Source organism: Macaca nemestrina, chromosome 5 (genome assembly GCF_043159975.1).
Source record: "Macaca nemestrina isolate mMacNem1 chromosome 5, mMacNem.hap1, whole genome shotgun sequence".
In the NCBI taxonomy this organism is placed as follows: domain Eukaryota; kingdom Metazoa; phylum Chordata; class Mammalia; order Primates; family Cercopithecidae; genus Macaca; species Macaca nemestrina.
This window is the reverse complement of record NC_092129.1, coordinates 157,657,827-157,677,473: the sequence shown is the minus strand read 5'-3', so window position 1 is coordinate 157,677,473 and position 19,647 is coordinate 157,657,827. Positions and strand designations below refer to the sequence as shown.

General features: G+C 44.4%; 1 protein-coding gene across 5 annotated transcripts; it reads left to right on the top strand.

Annotated features, from left to right (window-relative positions):
- The first annotated feature begins 526 nt into the window (after positions 1-526).
- On the top strand, positions 527-12,169 carry LOC105482607 (butyrophilin subfamily 2 member A2). 5 transcript variants are annotated; one of them, XR_987727.3, is made up of 9 exons: positions 566-764; positions 1,236-1,347; positions 2,465-2,812; positions 5,454-5,735; positions 7,435-7,641; positions 8,111-8,131; positions 8,227-8,253; positions 9,790-11,044; positions 11,704-12,169. XR_987727.3 is itself a non-coding variant. In XM_011742818.3 (9 exons), the coding sequence occupies exons 2-9, from the start codon at positions 1,266-1,268 to the stop codon at positions 9,791-9,793; spliced, it is 1,026 nt and encodes a 341-aa protein (XP_011741120.2). In that variant the 5' UTR covers positions 567-764; positions 1,236-1,265; the 3' UTR covers positions 9,794-9,924. The 5 variants fall into 5 exon arrangements, 4 of the variants coding, with proteins under 4 accessions (XP_011741117.2, XP_011741116.2, XP_011741120.2 ...); XM_011742818.3 differs by lacking the exon at positions 11,704-12,169 and adding an exon at positions 8,881-8,935 and having other exon boundaries at positions 567-764; positions 9,790-9,924; XM_011742816.3 differs by lacking the exon at positions 11,704-12,169 and adding an exon at positions 8,839-8,935 and having other exon boundaries at positions 568-764; positions 9,790-9,924.
- Positions 12,170-19,647: the final 7,478 nt, after the last annotated feature.

Here is a 19,647-nt window from a genome sequence, read left to right as displayed (position 1 = left end):
GAAGGAAAAGGAAGAAAGGAAGAGAAGAGAAAGAAAGGAAGAGAGAGGAAAGAAGGGAGGAAGGAAGAAAAAAAGAAAGAGAAAGAAAGAAGAAAGCGAGAGAAAGAAAGAATAAAGCGCGAGGGAGACATGAAAGAAGAGAAAGAAGGAAGGAAGGAAGGAGAGAGAGAGACAGAGAAAGAAAGAAAGAAAGAAAGAAAGAAAGAAAGAAAGAAAGAAAGAAAGAAAGAAAGAAAGAAAGAAAGAAAGAAGGAAAGAAAGAAAGAAGAAAGAAAGAAGAAAGAAAGAAAGAAAGAAAGAAAGAAAGAAAGAAAGAAAGAAAGAAAGAAAGAAAGAAAGAAAGAAAGAAAGAAAGAAAGAAGAAAGAAAGAAAGAACAAAGAAAAAGGAAATAGAAATACCTAATAACCCTAAAAGGTTATTTGCTGCTTGAGATTTTGGGGGGTTTTTTGTGTGTATTCTACCTAGTAACTGCTGAGAAATAAGGCTCGAGACACCATTGGCTAGTTCTGCTGCACTCGGCCAATCCTGGGCTCTAAACTGTTCAGTGGCAATCTTGGGACTTCAGGACATCCGGGCAACAGGTCCCAGATCCCGGGTCCCGTAACTCCAAACATCGCAATTAATGGGAGGTGAACAAAACTTTTCTCTTCTCTTTGGGATGCTTTGTTGTCTGGTGGTGACTGTGCCCATGGGTGAGTTGTATCGGAAAATCGTCATGTGAGGATCACAGGGGAAAAGAAAAACAGAGGTTAATTCTAGAAGGTAGGAAAGGGAGGGGAAGCGCTACAGCTCCGGGGTGGGGACGGTAGGTGCGGGGAGCGGGATCTGCTCTGGACAAGAGAGGGGGTCCTGGGAGAGAGGAAGGCCACACTGGTGGGGAGGCGCGGCCTCTCCTGGCTTTACCTCGAGTGTCCCGACCTGGGTCTCGGGGACAGGGAAGTGGAGGGAGGAGGGTGTGAAAGAATCTAGGGACAACTAAAGAAACCGGACTCTGGCCAGAGAAGTGAGCTGAGGAAGGTGGAAAACGGCCCCCTTGATCTTTGCATTGATGGCTTACTTCATGGAATGTTTAAGGAATCCCTCTCTCGGGAGATACCTGAGCCTTGAGATATGCAAGCGACTCCCAGAAGCTGGGGCACCGATGAGACTTACTTGAGTGACAAGAGAGGCTGAACTCGACCAGCACCGAGGTACCAAGATTCCTAGGCTGATTTTCCTCCTCTGTAACCCTAGGCCTCTGGTCCCTGCCTGCCCTGGCTGCTCATGGAACCAGCTGCTGCCCTGCACTTCTCCCTGCCAGCCTCCCTCCTCCTCCTCCTTCTCAGCCTGTGTGCACTGGTCTCAGGTAGGGATGTGTGCCACTTGCTGCTGTCACCTCTCAGAAAGGAACATCAATCCTGTAGTCTGCAAAGGGAAAGAAGGAAGGACTGTGGGGTTCTTGACTTATCCTTTCATTCTGAACATGTTCACTGAATTTATACCAGCACAGTCCAAAAGAAATACAGTGAGACACAAAGGTCAAGTGCATATACAAGTGCAAATTTTCAAAATTTTTTTTAACTTTTTATTTATTTGTTTGTTTATTTAAGAGACAGTGTATTGCTCTGTCACCAGGCTAGAATGAAGCAGATGGCGAATGAGATCATAACTCACTGTAACCTGGAACTCCTGGGCTCAAGGGATCCTCCCAATCTCAGTCTCCCAAGTAGCAGAGAGTACAAGCAAGGGCCACCACACTCAACTTCAAGTTTTATTTTTTGTAAAGACAGGGTCTCACTATTTGCCCAGGCAGGTCTCAAACTCCTAGCTGTTAAGGATCCTACCACTTTGGCCTCCCAAATATCTGCAATAACAGGCACAAGACCCTGTGCCTAGTCTACTTTTTATTTTAAAAGGTAAAAACATACTTGAAATACATTTTAATAATGTATTTTGTTTCATGTAATAAAATATCAATATTTAAATGCTTAGTTAATGGAAACTATTACCAATGAGATATTTGACATTTTGAAATTTTAAATCTTTATAATCTGTATGTGTTTTACACTTAGAGTTCATTTCAATTGGAACTGTTAAATGTCTAGTGGATAGTTAACATTAATTGTTAACACTAAGTGTTAACTAACTGTTAACACTGCCCTAACGGACAGTTCAAGTTTACACTACACTCAGGCACAGTGCTAGATTGCAGAATGGAGGAAAATCTCAGTGGCACAGGGTGCCCAGGGCGGGCTCCCCAATGTTTCCTTCATGAAGCAGGAGCAGCCTCAATAGTTACTGCTTCCAGGGGTGGGTGCTGCCGACCAGCCACAGCTACTGGTCCCCAGAAGGGTTCTCAGCCCCAGAACCCCTGTGGCCTTGGAATATCTGCTTCCTTTTGTCCCTGGAATTTTTTTCTTTTTTTTTGCCTTAAAGATGTGATAACTGGTGTCCTTGTCTGATTCTGCCCCTTTGTTGAACAGCCCAGTTTACTGTCGTGGGGCCAGCTAGTCCCATCCTGGCCATAGTGGGAGAAAACACTACGTTACGCTGCCATCTGTCATCCGAGAAAAATGCTGAGGATATGGAGGTGCGGTGGTTCCGGTCTCAGTTCTCCCCCGCAGTGTTTGTGTATAAGGGCAGGAGAGAGAGAACAGAGGAGCAGATGGAGGAGTACCGAGGAAGAATCACGTTTGTGAGCAAAGACATCAGCAGGGGCAGTGTGGCCCTGGTCATACACAACGTCACAACCCAGGAGAATGGCATCTACCGCTGTTACTTCCAAGAAGGCAGGTCCTACGATGAGGCCATCCTGCGCCTCGTGGTGGCAGGTGCGTCACTTCATTTGGCTTTATTACTTTTGCACAGTGTGACTTTTGGGGAAAATTTCTCCCTTAACCTCAGGCCCATTGCAGACCAACGGATATCTATCTGGAGTCCCCTTTCCACAGATAGAGTGGCTTCCTCCTGCACAAAGGCCACATGAGTGGGTTTGCTCTGCTAAGCTATGGGTTTCACTTCTTTTTTTTTTTTTTTTTTTTTTTCAAGACAGAATCTTGCTATGTTGCCCAGGCTGGAGTACAGTGGTGCGATCTTGGGTCACTGCAACCTCCACCTCCTGGGTTCAAGCAATTCTCCTGCCTCAGCCTCCTGAATAGCTGAGATTACAGGCATGCGCTACCATGCCCGGCTAATTTTTGCATTTTTTTAGTAGAGACGGGGTTTCACCATGTTGGCCAGGCTGGTCTCAAACTCCTGACCTTGTGATCCACCTGCCTCAGTCTCCCAAAGTGCTAGGATTACTGGTGTGCGCCACCACGCCCAGCCTGGGCTTCACTTCTTCAGAAGCACACTCATTCCTCAGCTGAGGCCATGAGCGGGGGAAAATAATTAATCTCGGAAAAGAAAGTCTTATGCCTGCCTCTGCATTGAACTGTGCACTTCTGAGAGTGAAAGGAGACACTGTCAAAAATTGTCCTGGGGCAATCAGAATCAATAAGAACTGCCCAGAGAACTACGACATATGAAATCTTATTTTTCGATAAATATTAATCTTGACATTTTCTTCTTTCCTGAAATACTGATTGCAGAGAGAGTGACTTACTTGTAAATAGGTGATTTTATTAAAGCACAACTAAATACAGAAGCAAAATTATATGTAATTCCTGCTAACTCCACAGAGAAAGACTAAGAATTTAGCTGGGAAAAAATTGGCAAGGCTTCAGCATAGAAATGCACTTAAACTGGGATTTCTAGGAGTTTGTTAAAGTGACACTAAGTGATTACCTCAGTCTTAGGGTTAGTGTATTTTGCTTTAAAAGGTATATTTCAGGACTGAAAAAGCCTTTAAGGTGCAGAATAATTCAAGGTGGCATTTCAGTCCATCAGACCTGTGGAGGCAAGGACTAGGAAATTGGGTTCTTCCCGGGAGGCCCCAAATCATAACAGGTAGGAGACCCCATCTTTGCTACTCACAAAGGCAACCTTACATCTGACTAAAACAGAACATCGTGGAAGGAGGGCTTCTTGACCCATTGTCATGACTGTGTTCACAGCAGCACTGCAGTGTTGCCCAGTAATGAATGGTTTCTATGTGGCAGGGACCCACTACTCTTTCTCTGTAAAACCAAGCCTGTCCTGACCTTCCCCAGTCTGAACTGGGTTGCTGTAGGACTTTTTGTTTGCTTGCTTATTGTATTCTGCTTGTTGGATTGGTTGGTGGCTGATCTTTCCCTTAAATCTATTGTGTCATGTTACCCGTATTGAACCCATGGAATGTTTTGTAGGAGTTTGTTTTCCAATTTGCTGAGGTATTTTAATTTCTTTTCTAATTCAAGATTTCTGTGTGAGCCTTCAAATGCACAACTAGTTTTTTTCTCCTGACAAAAATTAAACAGAGCAGAAAGCACTAGGCTTAAGTGATTGCTTTACTTTTCTTTCTTTAATATAATTTGTTGGGAGACTTTACAAAGGAATTATTCAGGAGAAGTTTGGATGGTCAAACACGGCTGAAGGGTCTCCCAGGACCATGCTTTTGCAGCTCTCTCACTCCAGGTATTCTCTTTCATTGAAGATTCTAGTAAAGATAGCATATATTTAGGATGAGCCTGAATTATTAGGATTTTTGGTGATGATCTCTGACATTAAGGAGGCGATATGATTATCTTAAGATCCCAGGGGCATCCAGATATTTCTAATACATTGATGTTCTCAAAGAACTATAAGAAAATTCTCTATTGGGTGGAACCTCTGGGAGGTAAACAACTGTGAATTAGAATAAGAGTTGGCTTTGCCAGCTAGCTCGGTCCATTCTCCTAAAAACCATCACCTCCTATGGAGGTAGACAGCCATGATGATGTGAGGCCCTGAACTAGACAGAAGTGTCAGTGACTTTGGTTCAAAAAGTTTCTTAAGATTTAGCCAAGGCTGAGCATGATGACTCATACCTGTAATCCCAGCATTTTGAGAGGTCAAGTCAGGTGAATTGCCTTAGCTCAGGAGTTTGAGAGCAGCCTGGGTAACATGGCAAAACTGCATCTCTACAAAAAAAAAAAAAAAGGAAAAAAGGGATTCTGCCAACCTGGTAGGTTTCTGTCATCAGTGTATTATTTTAGAGCTTCAGGAAATTGAGGTCTGCAGAGAAGTCATCCCAGGACAGAAAGTGAAATTCTCAACGTGCCTGTTGAGAATTTGGACACACCCTTCTGGGAGTGAGAAAATTAGTCTTTGCCAGAATAAATCGCACAGCAAGCATTTATAGCAGACAGATGCTTGGCGCTGTGATGGGGCCTTCAGGTGGATCATAAAGAAAAGTGTGCAATGTGATCTTTTCTCTTAGAGATCTCACAATTTATTTTGCATATTGCTTTCCTGATGTTCTCCAAAACCAGGGGTCTTTCTAGCATCCTTCCTTCAAGGTGCAGTAGGGGCTAAGACACCACTGCCTTTGACTGAGCTCTTCTCCCTCTCCAGGCCTTGGCTCTAAGCCCCTCATTGAAATCAAGGTCCAAGAGGATGGGAGCATTTGGCTGGAGTGCATATCTAGAGGGTGGTACCCAGAGCCCCTCACAGTGTGGAGGGACCCCTACAGTGAGATCGTGCCCGCCCTGAAGGAGGTTTCCATCGCTGATGCAGACGGCCTCTTCATGGTCACCACAGCTGTGATCATCAGAGACAAGTCTGTGAGGAATGTATCCTGCTCTGTCAACAACACCCTGCTCAGCCAGGAGAAGGAAACTGTCATTTTTATTCCAGGTTAGTTCTCTGCCCTCTGAGACCTATCGAGTGTATGCAGGATCCTCAGCACACAGAAGGAGCCCAGAGTGAGGATGTGGACAGTAGTGTGGGTAGAATTGTCCTAGGCTCTGAAGAGCTGGAGACTGCAGCTGAGTTGAGGCCTCTCCCCTCCTCACAAAGGGAGATTCAAAGAGTCCCAAAACACAAGAGTAGGAGCCTCTTCTCTGAGGGTAAACCTGGTCTTTTTTTCTTGATTAGGTCTTTATGCTGCAACAAGTGTAAAATATTAAGGACAACCATCAAACACAGAGAGTAGTGTGGATGGGTGACTGTCTACACTTGGCATTCCTGTGTGCTGCCATCCCTTCATGTCTATGGGACTTCCCAAAGGACAGAGCTGGGGAAATTCCCTATCAACAGACATTCATAAATGTATTCAACAAATGTTCAACAAGCATTTCTTATGTTTAAGACTGGAAACCAAAGGTCAATAATTGAACAAAATATATCAAAATTTCTATCCTCAAGGAGGTCATATTCTAGAGAGAGACAGCGGCCGGGCACGATGGCTCATGTCTGCAATCCCAGCACTTTGGGAGGCCAAGGCGGTGGATCACAAGTTCAGGAGTTCAAGACCAGCCTGGCCAAGATGGTGAAACACCATCTCTACCAAAACTACAAAAATTAGCCGAGTGCAGTAGCAGGCACCTGTAATCCCCGCTGCTTGGGAGGCTGAGCAGGAGAATCGCTTGAACCTGGGTGGCAGAGCTTGAGCCGAGATCGCGCCACTGCACTCCAGCCTGGGCGACAGAGTGAGACTCTCTCTTAAAAAAGAAAAAGCAAAAAAGGGAGAGAGAGAGAGAGAGCAAGATATGAAATAATTGAAACAAATGATTAAATAAATAATTATCTATATATTCTATCACATAGTGATGATCTTGTAGGAAAAATTAAGCAAAGAGAAAATAGAGAGTTCCAGGAGTGTGAGGCATCATAATTATTAACAAGGTGGTCAGGGAAGACTTCACTGTAAAGATGGAAATTGAGCAATCAAGGCAAGGAACCATCAGATGCTTAAGGACTGAGCAGCTAAGGTACAGGAAGAGCATATGCAAAGGGCGTGAGGAAAGAGCGTGTCTGGCAGTTTCCAGGACTCCCAGGAGGTGATGCTGGTGTGGCTGAAATGGAGTGAGTTCAGGAAGCTGGGGGAGATGAATTCACAGAGGTGATGCAACTACGTTATATATGGCAGCACAGGCCACAAACAGGCCTTGGCTTTTAGAGTGAGTGACACAGGAAGCATTGGAAGGTTTTGAGCAAATAATTAACATGATCTCACTTGGGCTGCTCTGCTGAGAACAGATTACAGAATAGGGCAGAACAAGAAGGAGGACACTGTAGTATTCCAGGCATGAGTGATGGTGGCTTGAGGCAGGGTGGTGGCTGTGCTGACTCAGCATGGCTGGTTAGCTTTATGCACCCTGGTCCTTTCCATGGTGACTCCAGATGTTTCTGCTTTGCCCCCTTCTCGGCCCAGCTCTGGCAGTCACTGAGGCGTTAGCCAGTGTAAAGCCAGCATCGCTTCCTCCATCTGAGGTTTCTGAGGGAGTAGCCAACAGAGCAGGTAGCTGAGGAGCTCATCAGATGTGCTCTTAGGGTCACTCTCATCCAGATGTTCTATTTCAAACTAAGTGGACTTTTCTGGCTGCCTTTTCAGAATCCTTTATGCCCAGCACATCTCCGTGGATGGTGGCCCTGGCTGTCATCCTGACCACATCTCCCTGGATGGTGTCCATGGCTGTCATCCTGGCTGTTTTCATCATCTTCATGGCTGTGAGCATCTGTTGCATCAAGAAACTTCAAAGGGAAAAAAAGATTCTGTCAGGGGAAAAGGAAGTTGAACAAGAGGAAAAAGAAATTGCACGTAAGGAATTTGGAAAGAAAGTATGGAAAAATAGAAAGAAAATTTAAAAAGTTAAATAAGTAGGAGGACAATTGACTGTCATAGAAAGGCCTCAGTTCTCACAGGTACCAGCCTGGGGAAGAGAGAGGAAATGCACAGCAGCAGCAACAAGGGCTTGGGACTCTCATGTCATAAGAAGTAATCATTCAGAGCTTTCTTTCTTCCATGCTGCACACGTTGCATTCATTCACCTGGCTATATGCAGCACTACATGGCTGAACAAAAGTTCAGACAAAAATCTAACAATGTACTGATACTCCCCAGCCATCTGATCATACGTCATTGCTAGTTTCTGACTGTTCCCTAGGCATAAGGGAAGGGTGATGTTAGTGTTCATAGAAAGAACGGTTCCTACATTGTTTAATACAAGCTCAATTTCTCTTAGTTCTTCTGTTGAAGACATGATTTTGTTTCTGTATTTTGTTTTCAGAGCAACTTCAAGAAGAATTGCGTAAGTTTAGCCTTTCCTGAACTACTCTGTGTACAATTTGTGTTCTGCTTACTTAGCAGCATCTCATGACATTCGCCTCTGTCTGTCCCTTGCAGGATGGAGAAGAACATTCTTACATGCTGGTGAGTGCCTCTGTCATTCTCTCAGATCTCAGCTTTCTCCCCACTAGCCAGCTAACAGGACTTCTTAGAGGAGATGAGCAAGGGGCCCAGGGCTAGGTGGGGACAATAGGGAGCTGGGGTCAGTTCATCAACAGTGTCCCAGCAATGATGCATTGTGGCTCTTCTGTCAGGGAATCCCAGCAGCTCTTAATGAACCCTGCAGTTTACGTCCCAGGACCCTTTCTCTTTTGGAATAACTTAATGCGTGATTACCAAAGGTTTCCCATGCATAGTAGCCTCCCCAAGAGTTACATTTCAGAAGTTATTGCTCTTTGATTCTGGATCAATTTGAAAGAAGATAATCCTGTTTTAGCAATTTATATCCTGGGGATGGTATAGACTGTGCACAGTTGAAGACCCATGTGAGGAAGAGGCCATAAGGCTCCCCAATAAGCCTGATGCAATGGTGTGCAAATAGGCGGTCAGAAATACCTTTCTGCTTCTAAGAGAGCACTGATATTCTGCATGTAGTCTGCCAAGGGAGGGGATTTAGGTGAGTGGGAGGGTGAGTGGGAGAGCACAGAGAAACCAATCGCCCACTTTCAGTGAGTTCTTCTCATCTTGTGATTCGGCACCTCTGTCTGTCAGCACCAAAGAATCCAAGCTTTACCAGATACCAGGGCCCATGGACCTTTCCTCTTTGGTGAGTTTCAAAATTGCCACTGTCACTTTGGGACACAATCACAACTTGTCACAATCAGACATATCAACTTGCGGAAAGGAGAAAATCATTGTAATGCAGTAGAAAGGTAGACTGAATTAGTAAGAATACATGCAGATGGTAGAGGTTTGCAGAATGCTCAGCTCCTGCATTTCCTGTATGGGAGAAGTCATCTTGGTAGACGTCAGACCCATGTTGTTAAAGCAAAACTGGATTGAAGTGTTTCTTCCCTAACTTTGCCCACACGCCCCTCAGGCACCAGGTTTTCTTTTGTACACATTCATTCTCCTTCTTTATCCTTTGAAGGGTGTCCTTGTCAGTCACGTAAATCAGTTGTCACCTATTAAAACAACCTATAGGACCAATGAAGAGGTCCTTCACCACCTAGCACTGTGTAATGAGAGACTCACTTGATTGATCATTGAGAGGAGTGTGGTGGAACAACAGGAGATAAAGCTTCTGTGATGGTTTAAGCAAAGTTGGAAAGTTTCTAACTAAAGTCCCAGAGATCACATGTCTTGAATAGAAAAGGAATCAGAGCTTAGAATGCTGAGAAAAACTGGGAACCACTAATTTTGGCTCATTTCCTAAACTCTCTGGACTTCATAGAGCCACAATTCTTCTCAACCTGGGGGTGCTGCTTGTCTTTGGAGAGATAGAAGTACAGCTTCAGTAATTCTCAGGGTATGAGCTGCCTGGGATCAGGGGACCTTTATGGAAACAGCCACTACATGGGGAACCCCCTGCAGCTTTCTGAGACCTCTCTGGGGACCAGGAACCACACAATCCCCAGGGTTCCTGAGACCCCAGGCCTAAACCTGAGACTTCCTCTGCAGCTGATGTGGTCCTGGATCCAGACACCGCTCATCCCGAGCTCTTCCTGTCAGAGGACCGGAGAAGTGTGAGACGGGGCCCCTACAGGCAGAGAGTGCCTGACAACCCAGAGAGATTCGACAGTCAGCCTTGTGTCCTGGGATGGGAGAGCTTCGCCTCAGGGAAACATTACTGGGAGGTGGAGGTGGAAAACGTGATGGTGTGGACTGTGGGGGTCTGTAGAGACAGTGTTGAGAGGAAAGGGGAGGTCCTGCTGATTCCTCAGAATGGCTTCTGGACCCTGGAGATGTTTGGAAACCAATACCGGGCCCTGTCCTCCCCTGATAGGATTCTCCCTTTGAAGGAGTCCCTTTGCCGGGTGGGCGTCTTCCTGCACTATGAAGCTGGAGATGTCTCCTTCTACAACATGAGGGACAGATCGCACATCTACACATGTCCCCGTTCAGCATTTTCCGTGCCTGTGAGGCCCTTCTTCAGGATAGGGTCTGATGACAGCCCCATCTTCATCTGCCCTGCACTCACAGGAGCCAATGGGGTCACGGTGCCTGAAGAGGGCCTGACACTTCACAGAGGGGGGACCCAGGAGAGCCTATAGAATCAATTCCCTAGTCTCACAGCCATGCAGATAAGCCCTGGACAATACTCCTAATGGAAGACACGCCCTCCTCCCCTCTGGTCACATAAGAGAACATCTTCCAGCTGCCTTTTTCACACCCACTCCAACCCTCAGCCCCAATTTTCTCCTCCTCACTAGGCTGTGGCTTTAGCAGTTCCTTTGCTTGTAATTACGGGATGGGATCCAGGCATAGGGAACTAGTTGTTTCATAGCTCCCAGCCAAGAAAAAAGTGAGAGAAGCTGTTGGGCAGCAAACCTGCTGCTGAACATCAGGACAACCATATTGAGCCCAATATGCCAGTTGGCACCAGATGCTGTGGACTTGGAATGAGGCCAACAGGATTCGCCAGGTTGAGAGAGGAGAGAGGAATCCACAGGACCACCAGAGGGTAGAGGGAGCCAGATATGCAGGTCAGAGATAGAGGAAGTGGAACCAGAGAGCTGGGAGGCACCAAGGCTGTAAGGATGGCTAAGTCCCACCATAACAGCTAAAGGGTCCTGGGAGATGATGGCTCATTTCCACCCAACCCCAGGATTTCCACAACACACACCCACAGGCCTGGACCTGGGACAAAGATGAATGAAGAACATGGACTCATGTGGATGTGGTTTGGCTCACGTGTGCCTGCAATAAACAAGGAGTAAGTACTTAGTCCCTGAGTGTGGTTGAGGTTTGAGGCCCTGGTCGAGCAGGGAAGTACTGGACCTGGTCTAGGTCAGCATTCAGATTCAATGGGGACACCAGTGGCTTCAAACTTCCTGATCTAATTATGTCTTTAGACACTTAGAAATTATTGAGGACCTTAGAGAGCTTTTGTTTATTTGGGTTAATATTTGTTAATATTTATGGCATTTGACATTGAAACAAAAATTTAAAATGTTATCTTTTAATTCATATTAAAATAGCATGAATAAATCAATTATAGGCTAATATAAACAGGATGTTTTGTGAAAAAGCAATCTATTGTGTCCAAATAAAAGAACAAGAAGTGTGACACTGGTTCACTTTTTCCAAATCTAATGTCTGGCTTAATAGAAGATGTTTGTATTCTCATATCTGTCTTTGTATTAAACCTATTGGTATATCATGGGTCATATTGGCTCAAAAAAACTTTACTGCACCCTACTGAAATAACGAGATGAAAAACGATCAATGTTTCATTATTATTATTGTGAAAATAGTACTAACACTGGGGACTCCTTAAGAGTACGTCAGAGTTCTCCCTAGGAATCCCAAGACCACATTTGGAAACTAGAATAGTGGATCCTGGAAGTTAATCCATGTGCTGGTTAATTTTAGATGTCACCTTGACTGGATTAAGGAATACCTAGACAACTGTACAACATTATTTCCGGGTGTGTCTGTGAGTGTGTTTCCAGAAGAGACTGGCATGTGAGTCAGTAGGAAATTCTCCCCTCCAATTGACTGCGGGTCCAATAGAACCAAAAGGCAGAGGAAAGGCAAATTCTTCTCTCCTCTGGAGCTGAGACATTCTTCTTCTTCTGCCCTTGGACATCAGAACTCCTGGCTCTCTGGCCTTTGAACTTTGGGACTTGTACCAGGAGGCCCTGGGTTCTCAGGCCTTTGGCTTTGGACTGAGAGTTACACAATCATCTTCCCTGGCTGTGAGGCTTTTGGACTTAAAATGAGCCGTGCTACCAGCATCCCAGGGTCTCCAGCCTATAGACGGGCTGTTGTGTGATTTCTTAGCCTCTGTATTCACATGAGCCAATTTCCTTAATAAATGCCTGCTCATAAATCTGTATCTATATCTATATCTGTATGTGTATCTATATCTATATCTATATCGTATTGGTTTTGTCTCTCTGGAGAACCCTGACTAATACAATCAGGCATCTAAAATTCTGGCTTGAATGGTAGTATTTTAGGTTTTAGACAATTCCGTAATCCAATTGGACTGAAAAATTTTAAATAATCAAAAATTTTATTGCTGTAGTTAAAAATAGACACAATATTGAAAGAATCAGGAGTGATTTTTTCAATACCTATTTGTAAAGATGGAAAGCAAGGTTGTTTATGTTTATGTGTATGTCTTAGCCTATGTGGGCAGCTATAACAAAAATACCACCAAGACTGAATAGTTTGTAAACAACAGAAATTTATTTCTTGCAATTCTGCAGGCTGGGAAATCTAAGATCAACACCCCAGCATATTGGTGTGTGGTGAGGGCCCATAGACTTGTTCACATGGTGAAGGATAAAGATAGATCTCTAGGGTCTCTTTTGGAGGGACACTAATGACATTCATTAGGGCTCCCTCAACCTCAGAGAGAAAATAGGAGGAGGAGATTCCAAATTTCCTGCTGGTGCCCTGACCTGCTCCTGCCCCTCCTCATCTATTTTCTCTGATTTAAGAAGCAGGTATCCTTTCCCCTGTGTCAGGCTAATTCTCCATCCACACTCTGGACCCTCACTCTCCAGTTTCCCTCAGGACTTCTGTGTTTAGTTCATTCATTCATTCAACAAAAATCAATGAGTACTAACTACATGCCAATCAGTGTTCCTGGTACTGGGGGCAGAGAAGTGCACAAAGCGTAAAGTCCCATTCCTTATGGTTGTAGAAGACAGACAGAAAACAAAATAAGTAGTAACATATATGGTGTGTTGGATGATGATAACTGATCAGGAGATAAATAAATTGGGGAAGGAATATAGGAAATCACAACTTCTAAAAGGGTGGTAATGAGCAATAGGAGTGAGGCACAGAATACCTCGGAGAAAAACATTCTGAGTTGAGAGAACAGCAGTGCCAGAGCACAGAGTCAGAAGCACTGTGGTTTGTGTGAAGAACAGTAATGAGGCTGGGGTTGGCAGAGCACACAGGGTAACCAGGAGAATAGGAGGTAACAAGACCAGAGGGGGTTGAGGGCCAGATCACGTATGGCTTTGAAAGTCATCATGCTGACCTGGGCTTTACCTCTGAGAGGGGAGCCACAGGAAGGTTGAGCAGAAAAAGGACTGGACTTACTTATGTTTTAAGAAGTTACTTCACATGCTAGACTGATATGGGCTGTGGGTAGGGCTGGTGGATGGAGGCCTGAAGACCCAGCTGGGAGCTACTGCAGTGATCCAGGGGAAAGATGCAGATGACTTGTACCAGGGAGGAGCCATGAAAATGTTATGATGCTGGATTTATTTTCAAGACAGAGTAAAAAGGCTTTGCTGATAAACTTATGGATGGGGTGTGAAAAAGGAGGCCATCAAGGGTGACCACAGGTTTTGGTCCAAAGAAACTGTACAGATGGAGTTGCCACTTACTGAGATGAGGAAACTGAAGGAGAAGCAGGTTTTGGAGGCCAGGGGAGGAGCCAGCATAGAATCCAAAGGTCAGTTTTGGATATGTTCAGGTGGAGGAGCTTACTAGAGATTCCTGTGGAGATGTAGAGTAGGCCAGTCAATAATAAATATGTAGTCCAGGCAACAGGTCAGGGCTGTAAACACAAGTTATTCTCTTTATCTTCTTTATCTTCATGTTTGCTGCCACTGCCTGTTTCACTTTAATGCATTAGTGATCTATTGCTGCATAACAAATTACCACAAACTTAGTGGTTTAAAACAGCACACATTTATCATTTTAGTTTCTATGGGTCAGAAGTCCAGGCAGAACTTAGTGAGCTTCTCTGCTCAGAACTTCACAGAGCAAAAGTCAAGGTGTTGGCCAGGCCGTAGCCTCATCTAGAGCCTCGACTGTGGGAGAGTCCTCTTTTCAGATCACTCAGGTTGTTAACAGAGTTCATTTCTTTACAGTTGTAGGACTGAAAGCCCCAACTCCCTGCAGGCTGAAGCTGGAGGCTGCTCTCAGCTCCTACAGGCCTCCTCAGCTCCCTGCTGTGTAGATTTCCCATGATGACTACTTTCCTCTTCATAGCCAGCTAGGAAGATAGAGCCTCTAGAGTGGGTCAGCTAGCAAGACAGAGTCTTATACTACATAATGTAGTCATCGAAGGGACATCCCATCAGTTTTGCCATATTTTATTGGTTAGCAGCATGCCACAGGTTCAGCTCAAACTCAGGGAAAGTACAGGCTGCAAACTGCAAAAAAAGTAATCATAAGGGGTCCACTCCAGACTGTGTTGGCTACACCATAGAAGAAACTCAAGGTTCTCCCTGCCCTGCATCCCCTTTCCCTGGGCAATACAACTGTGCTAGCCTCTCTCTAGGTCTCTACTTCCATACAAGCAAAGTCTCAGAAAGAGAACACATACATGGCCATCAGACACTGTCTGCCATGATGATGGCCACTGCTGTACCACACCAAAAACATTTTTTTTTTCTTTCTTTCTTTCTTTCTTTCTTTCTTTTTTTTTTTTTGAGGCAGTCTTTTGCTCTGTTGTCCAGGCTGGAGTGCAGCAGCGTGATCTTGGTTCACTGCAACTTCTGCCTCCTAGGTTCAAGCAATTCCCCTGACTCAGCCTCCTGAGTAGCTGGGATTACAGGCCTGTGCTACCATGCCCAGCTAATTTTTGTGCTTTTAGTAGAGCAGGGTTTTGCCATGTTGGCCTGACTGGTCTTGAACTCCTGACCTTAGGTGACTTGCCCGCCTCAGTCTCCTAAAGTGCTACATTACAGGAGAGATTCACTACTCTCGGCCCGTAAGCATTGTTTCTATCAGTTTCTAATGGTTTCCCAACCATTAAATCCGTTATACATTTCTATTTTCCCCTGCCACCCCTGTGCTTCCCTTTTTAGAGAGACAGGATCTTGCTCCATCACCCAGGCTAGAGTTCAGTGGTGTGATCATAGCTGAGTGCTGCCTTGATCTCCTGGGCTCAAGCGATCCTCCTGCCTTAGCCTCCCACAGTGCTGGGATTATAGTTGTGAGACACTGGGCCTTGCTAGTCATTGTACACTTCTGCCCTTTCTTTATGGACAACCCTGAGTTCTTCATAGACCTGCCTGAGTAGGTGTTCCTGCCTATGTGGTATCTGCCTCATCAATCCCCAGGGCTCTCTTCTTGGTCTTTCCCTACTCCTAGGGAGATCCTTCTCAGAGTTCTTGCTCCACTTGCTCCAGAACTGCTGAAATTCCTTAGGCTTTGATCCTGGCTTCTCTTTTCACACCACATATGCTCTTGCAAGGTCTAATTCGTTTTCAAAGCTCTACCCCATAACCAGACCCCACCGGCACTTGCATTTCTGTCTCCAGCCCCACACATTCCCTGAACTCAGTGCCCACTAGCATCTCACAATGAGTGTGTCCAAAACTAAATTCCCATCAGCCCTGCCTACCCATTATTATCTGAAGGAGCGACACCACCTAAGAGTCATTTTAGCCTTCTCTTGCTCTCTTTTACCCACCACATCTGACTGATAGCCAAGTCCTGCTATTTGTACTTCCTTTCAGTAGTCCAGCTCAGTGGTTTGAGCACAGACTCTGGAGTAAGACAGCCTGAACTCAAAGCCCAGCTTAGAAAGAAATTACTCATGTGACCTTGCAGAGTTATTTAACCTCTCTGGACCTCAGATTTTATATCTATTAAATGTAGGAAATAAGGTTTCTACCTCTTAGGGTTGTTGTGAGTCTTACTAATACATGTAAATCTCTAAGCACAATACCAGCATTGTAGCAGGTTCTATGTAAGTATTTCCTAGTATTAACGTTAGTAATCAATAAAGTCTCCTATCCCCCATCTCCAAGCAGTCATCATTTCTTGCCTAGAGTGTCACAGTAGCTTCCTTCCTGGTCTCCCTATCTCCTAACATCTGGCCCACCGATGAGGACAGGATATATTGTGCAACCCCAGCAGGCATCATCCCATAGCATACAATGTAAATGGCGCCCCCTACCTCCCATCTTCCCGGCACCTACCTCACTTATTTCAACTGTACATATTTTCTCATGTCAAACTTTTCGGAGATTTTCCCTTCATCTTCACACTAAAAGTCCAACTCCACAGCAGACATCTGTTGATGTTATCTCCAGGGGAAGTGGATTTAGGAGTCATCAATGCAGGGATCAGAATTGAACCTTTCAGAAAGGAAGGCAATGAAATTCATCGAGGGTTACTACTTGCAGGGCCTGTGCTAACTGTTCCTTAAATAACTTATGGAACAGATCTCATTTCCACCCTACAGACAAATGAATAGAGACCTTGAGTAATTAGTTAACTGGCTTTGGATTCCAGGGCTAATGAGTTGTGAATGAGAACAGATAAAGATAGAAAACAAAACAAAACAAAACCTAGCGACAGTACATAGTAAGGCAGTGTGCCTTGGACGTGCTGACAGGTATCTAGATACAGCATAAAGAAAATGTGTGTTCATGAGAGTTCTTAATGGCAACAAGAGGTGGCATAATAACGATGAGAAATGGACATTTGTTGATGAGACTAACTAAATAAAGGAGACAGATTTCTTGGCATTTTGCCACACCTATTGCATGCAGGACACTGCACTAGGTCTTGCAAAAGACAAAGAGAAGATAGCATCAAGGGCCTAGGTCTTGAAGGAGAGCTGAGTACAATTTTACTAAGCATACATTCTTGTGACTTACTGTTTTTGATACACTGTTGTTACCAAACTGCATGCATTATCTCATTCCATCCTCACAGCAGCAACCCTAAAAGTCAGGTACTGTTATTTTACAGATAGGGAAACTGAGGCACAGAGAAGTTAGGTAACTGGCTCAAGGTCATGCAGGCCACCTGGCTTGAGAATTAGTGCTCTTATCCACTCCATTATGCAACCTCTACTCACTAATTTTGAACTTCAGTGCCTGAGACCTACTAGATGATAGATTCTCAGTAAAACTTTGTTGAGTCACTGAATTCATTTCTGCCCCATTTCACATCCATTTCTTTCACAAGACTTCTTTCCCAGAGTTCTGTGTGAAGAACTGTATGAGAAATGGAGCAAGGAGCCTGATACTTTGGAAATTACAAACTTGAGAGATATGAATTATTGGGCCCAGAAACTCCTAATCTGAAGTTTAGCACCTCAGCTGCTTCTTTGTGTCAAAGTGATTTGGATCCTTCAGGCAAGGGTGGGTGATCGTTCTCACTGACATAATTTCAAGCAACACAGCTTCTGATAGACTATGAATTTAAAAATAAGTAAATGAGGTGCAGTAGCTCACCCCTGAAAACCCAGCACTTTGGGAGGCAGAGGCAGGCAGATCACCCGAGGTCAGGAGTTCAAGACCAGCCTGGCCAACATGGCAAAACCCCATCTACTAAAAATACAAAAATTAGCTGAGTATAGTGGCAGGTGCCTGTGATCCCAGCTACTCGGGAGGCTGAGGTAGGAGAATCGCTTGAAACTGTGAGGCAGACATTACAGTGAGCCAACAGCATGCCACTGCATGCTAGCCTGGGAGACACAGCAAGATTCCATCTCAAAAAAAAAAAAAAAGCAAATGAACAAATAAATAAGGATAATGGATGGATAGGGAATTAATAGAGATATGGAATATTATAATAAAGTAAGAAAGTTTAGTAAAATATTAGCTCTATCAATATAATTTATATGGTAGGTAATTGGTATTCACTGAAAATTCTTTCACCTTTGCTATATGTTTTAGAAGTTTTATGATAAACTGTTGAGGAGGAAAAAGGGAGAGGAAAAAAATTTGTACTTCTGCTCCTGATAACAGAGACCAGAAATACCACTGGCCTAAACAAAACAAGGGTTTCCTTGGTTTTTTTTGTTTTTTGTTTTCACGTAAAATGAATTCAGGTGGTGGCAGTCCAGGGCTGATCTGGCACCTCAGAGATGTCATTCATGCCCCAGACTGCTTCTGACTTCATTCTCTGCTGTCTCTACATGTGGCTTCCAACTTCAAGGTTGCCTCATGGTCCCAGGAGGGCTGCTGCACCTCCAGGTCAAAAGTCTACCTTGTAGGCAAGAGGAAGAGGAAGTATGGAGAGTGTACCTTCACACTCCCAGCTATTTTGGTCCATCCTTTGAAGGTTCTCTGGGAGAAGCACAAGACCACAACTGTCACCTACAAACCACTGGTTCCAACTTAGTCCCTTGGCCTCTGCTATCTATGAGATGAAACAGCACATTGCTGTACCTAAGAAAATTAGGTCTTATCACCAAGAAGAAACAGGAAATGCATGATCCAGAAGCGACCAGCCTTCTCAACCAGATGCCACACAGTCTAAATTCAAACTGTTGCAATGTAATTAAATTCCACTAGCCGCAGTCACATCTTAGCCTTAGGAACTTTGATCATTGACTTGAAATCCCGGAAAGTGTGTTTTGAGGTCCTAGACCACAGGAAGAACCAATTTGCTTCACAGACATCTTACAGAGACAGCATTCACAGTTTGTCTAGAGTCCAGCCTCAAAGAATATGTACTCCACTGGCAGCATGAGAAACAAATACACAGGAAAATACAATGTAGCACAAACCAGGAGCTGAAGGTGAATGGAGATGCTCAGAAACACCTGCACTAAAAATTTGCTGAAAAAGGTAAAACACTTTTTTTTCCAGAGGCAGCACTGCCTCTGGAAACCAGAAAAATTATATTATTTTTTAACAGATCCTATGCCTGGATGCTGGAAGTACTTAAAAATGTGCACTGTTGGCCGGGTGCGGTGGCTCAAGCCTGTAATCCTAGCACTTTGGGATCTGAGGCAGGAGGATCACTTGAGCTCAGGAGTTCAAGACCAGCCTGGCCAACATGGCAAAACCCCATCTCTACTAAAAATACAAAAAGTAACTGGGCATGGTGGTGAGCACCTGTAATCCCAGTTATTAGGGAGCTGAGGCAGTAGAATTGCTTGAACCCAGGAGGTAGAGGTTGCAGTGAGCCGGGATCCTGCCACTGCACTCCAACGTGGGTGACAGAGTGACACTCCCTTTCAAAAAAAAAAAAAAAAGTGCATTGTGTCTCGTTTTCTTTCCATTTATACGTTTATTTGACTCTAGTAAAGTCTCCTCTTCCTGCATGTACCCATATTCATGCAAGCAAATGTTAGCAAACTGCCCCAATAGCATTTTAATTAGTGCACATCTTTCTCTCTTTGCCACATTAAAATCTTTTCCCATTTTGTACTGCTAATATTTCTATTATGAAAAAAGACATAAGTAAATATATAGAAATACTTATATACATGTACACGCAAGAATGAAAGAGAGAAACGTAAACACTAAGGGAGATAGGGCTGGAATTTTTCTTCAATGTGTACAATCCAATATACTTTCAGTTTTCATTTCAACCTTCCTCAGTAGTTTCTGCCCAGCAACTGATGAGAAACATCACCTCTAAGCCAATCAA

Excerpts from the sequence above, each read along its gene's own strand:
- LOC105482607 (XM_011742815.2), top strand. The coding sequence starts at position 1,266 with ATGGAACCAGCTGCTGCCCTGCACTTCTCCCTGCCAGCCTCCCTCCTC. Across the intron at positions 8,132-8,226 it reads GCAACTTCAAGAAGAATTGC|GATGGAGAAGAACATTCTTA; the intron begins GTAAGTTTAGCC and ends TGTCCCTTGCAG. Across the intron at positions 8,254-9,789 it reads AAGAACATTCTTACATGCTG|CTGATGTGGTCCTGGATCCA; the intron begins GTGAGTGCCTCT and ends CTTCCTCTGCAG.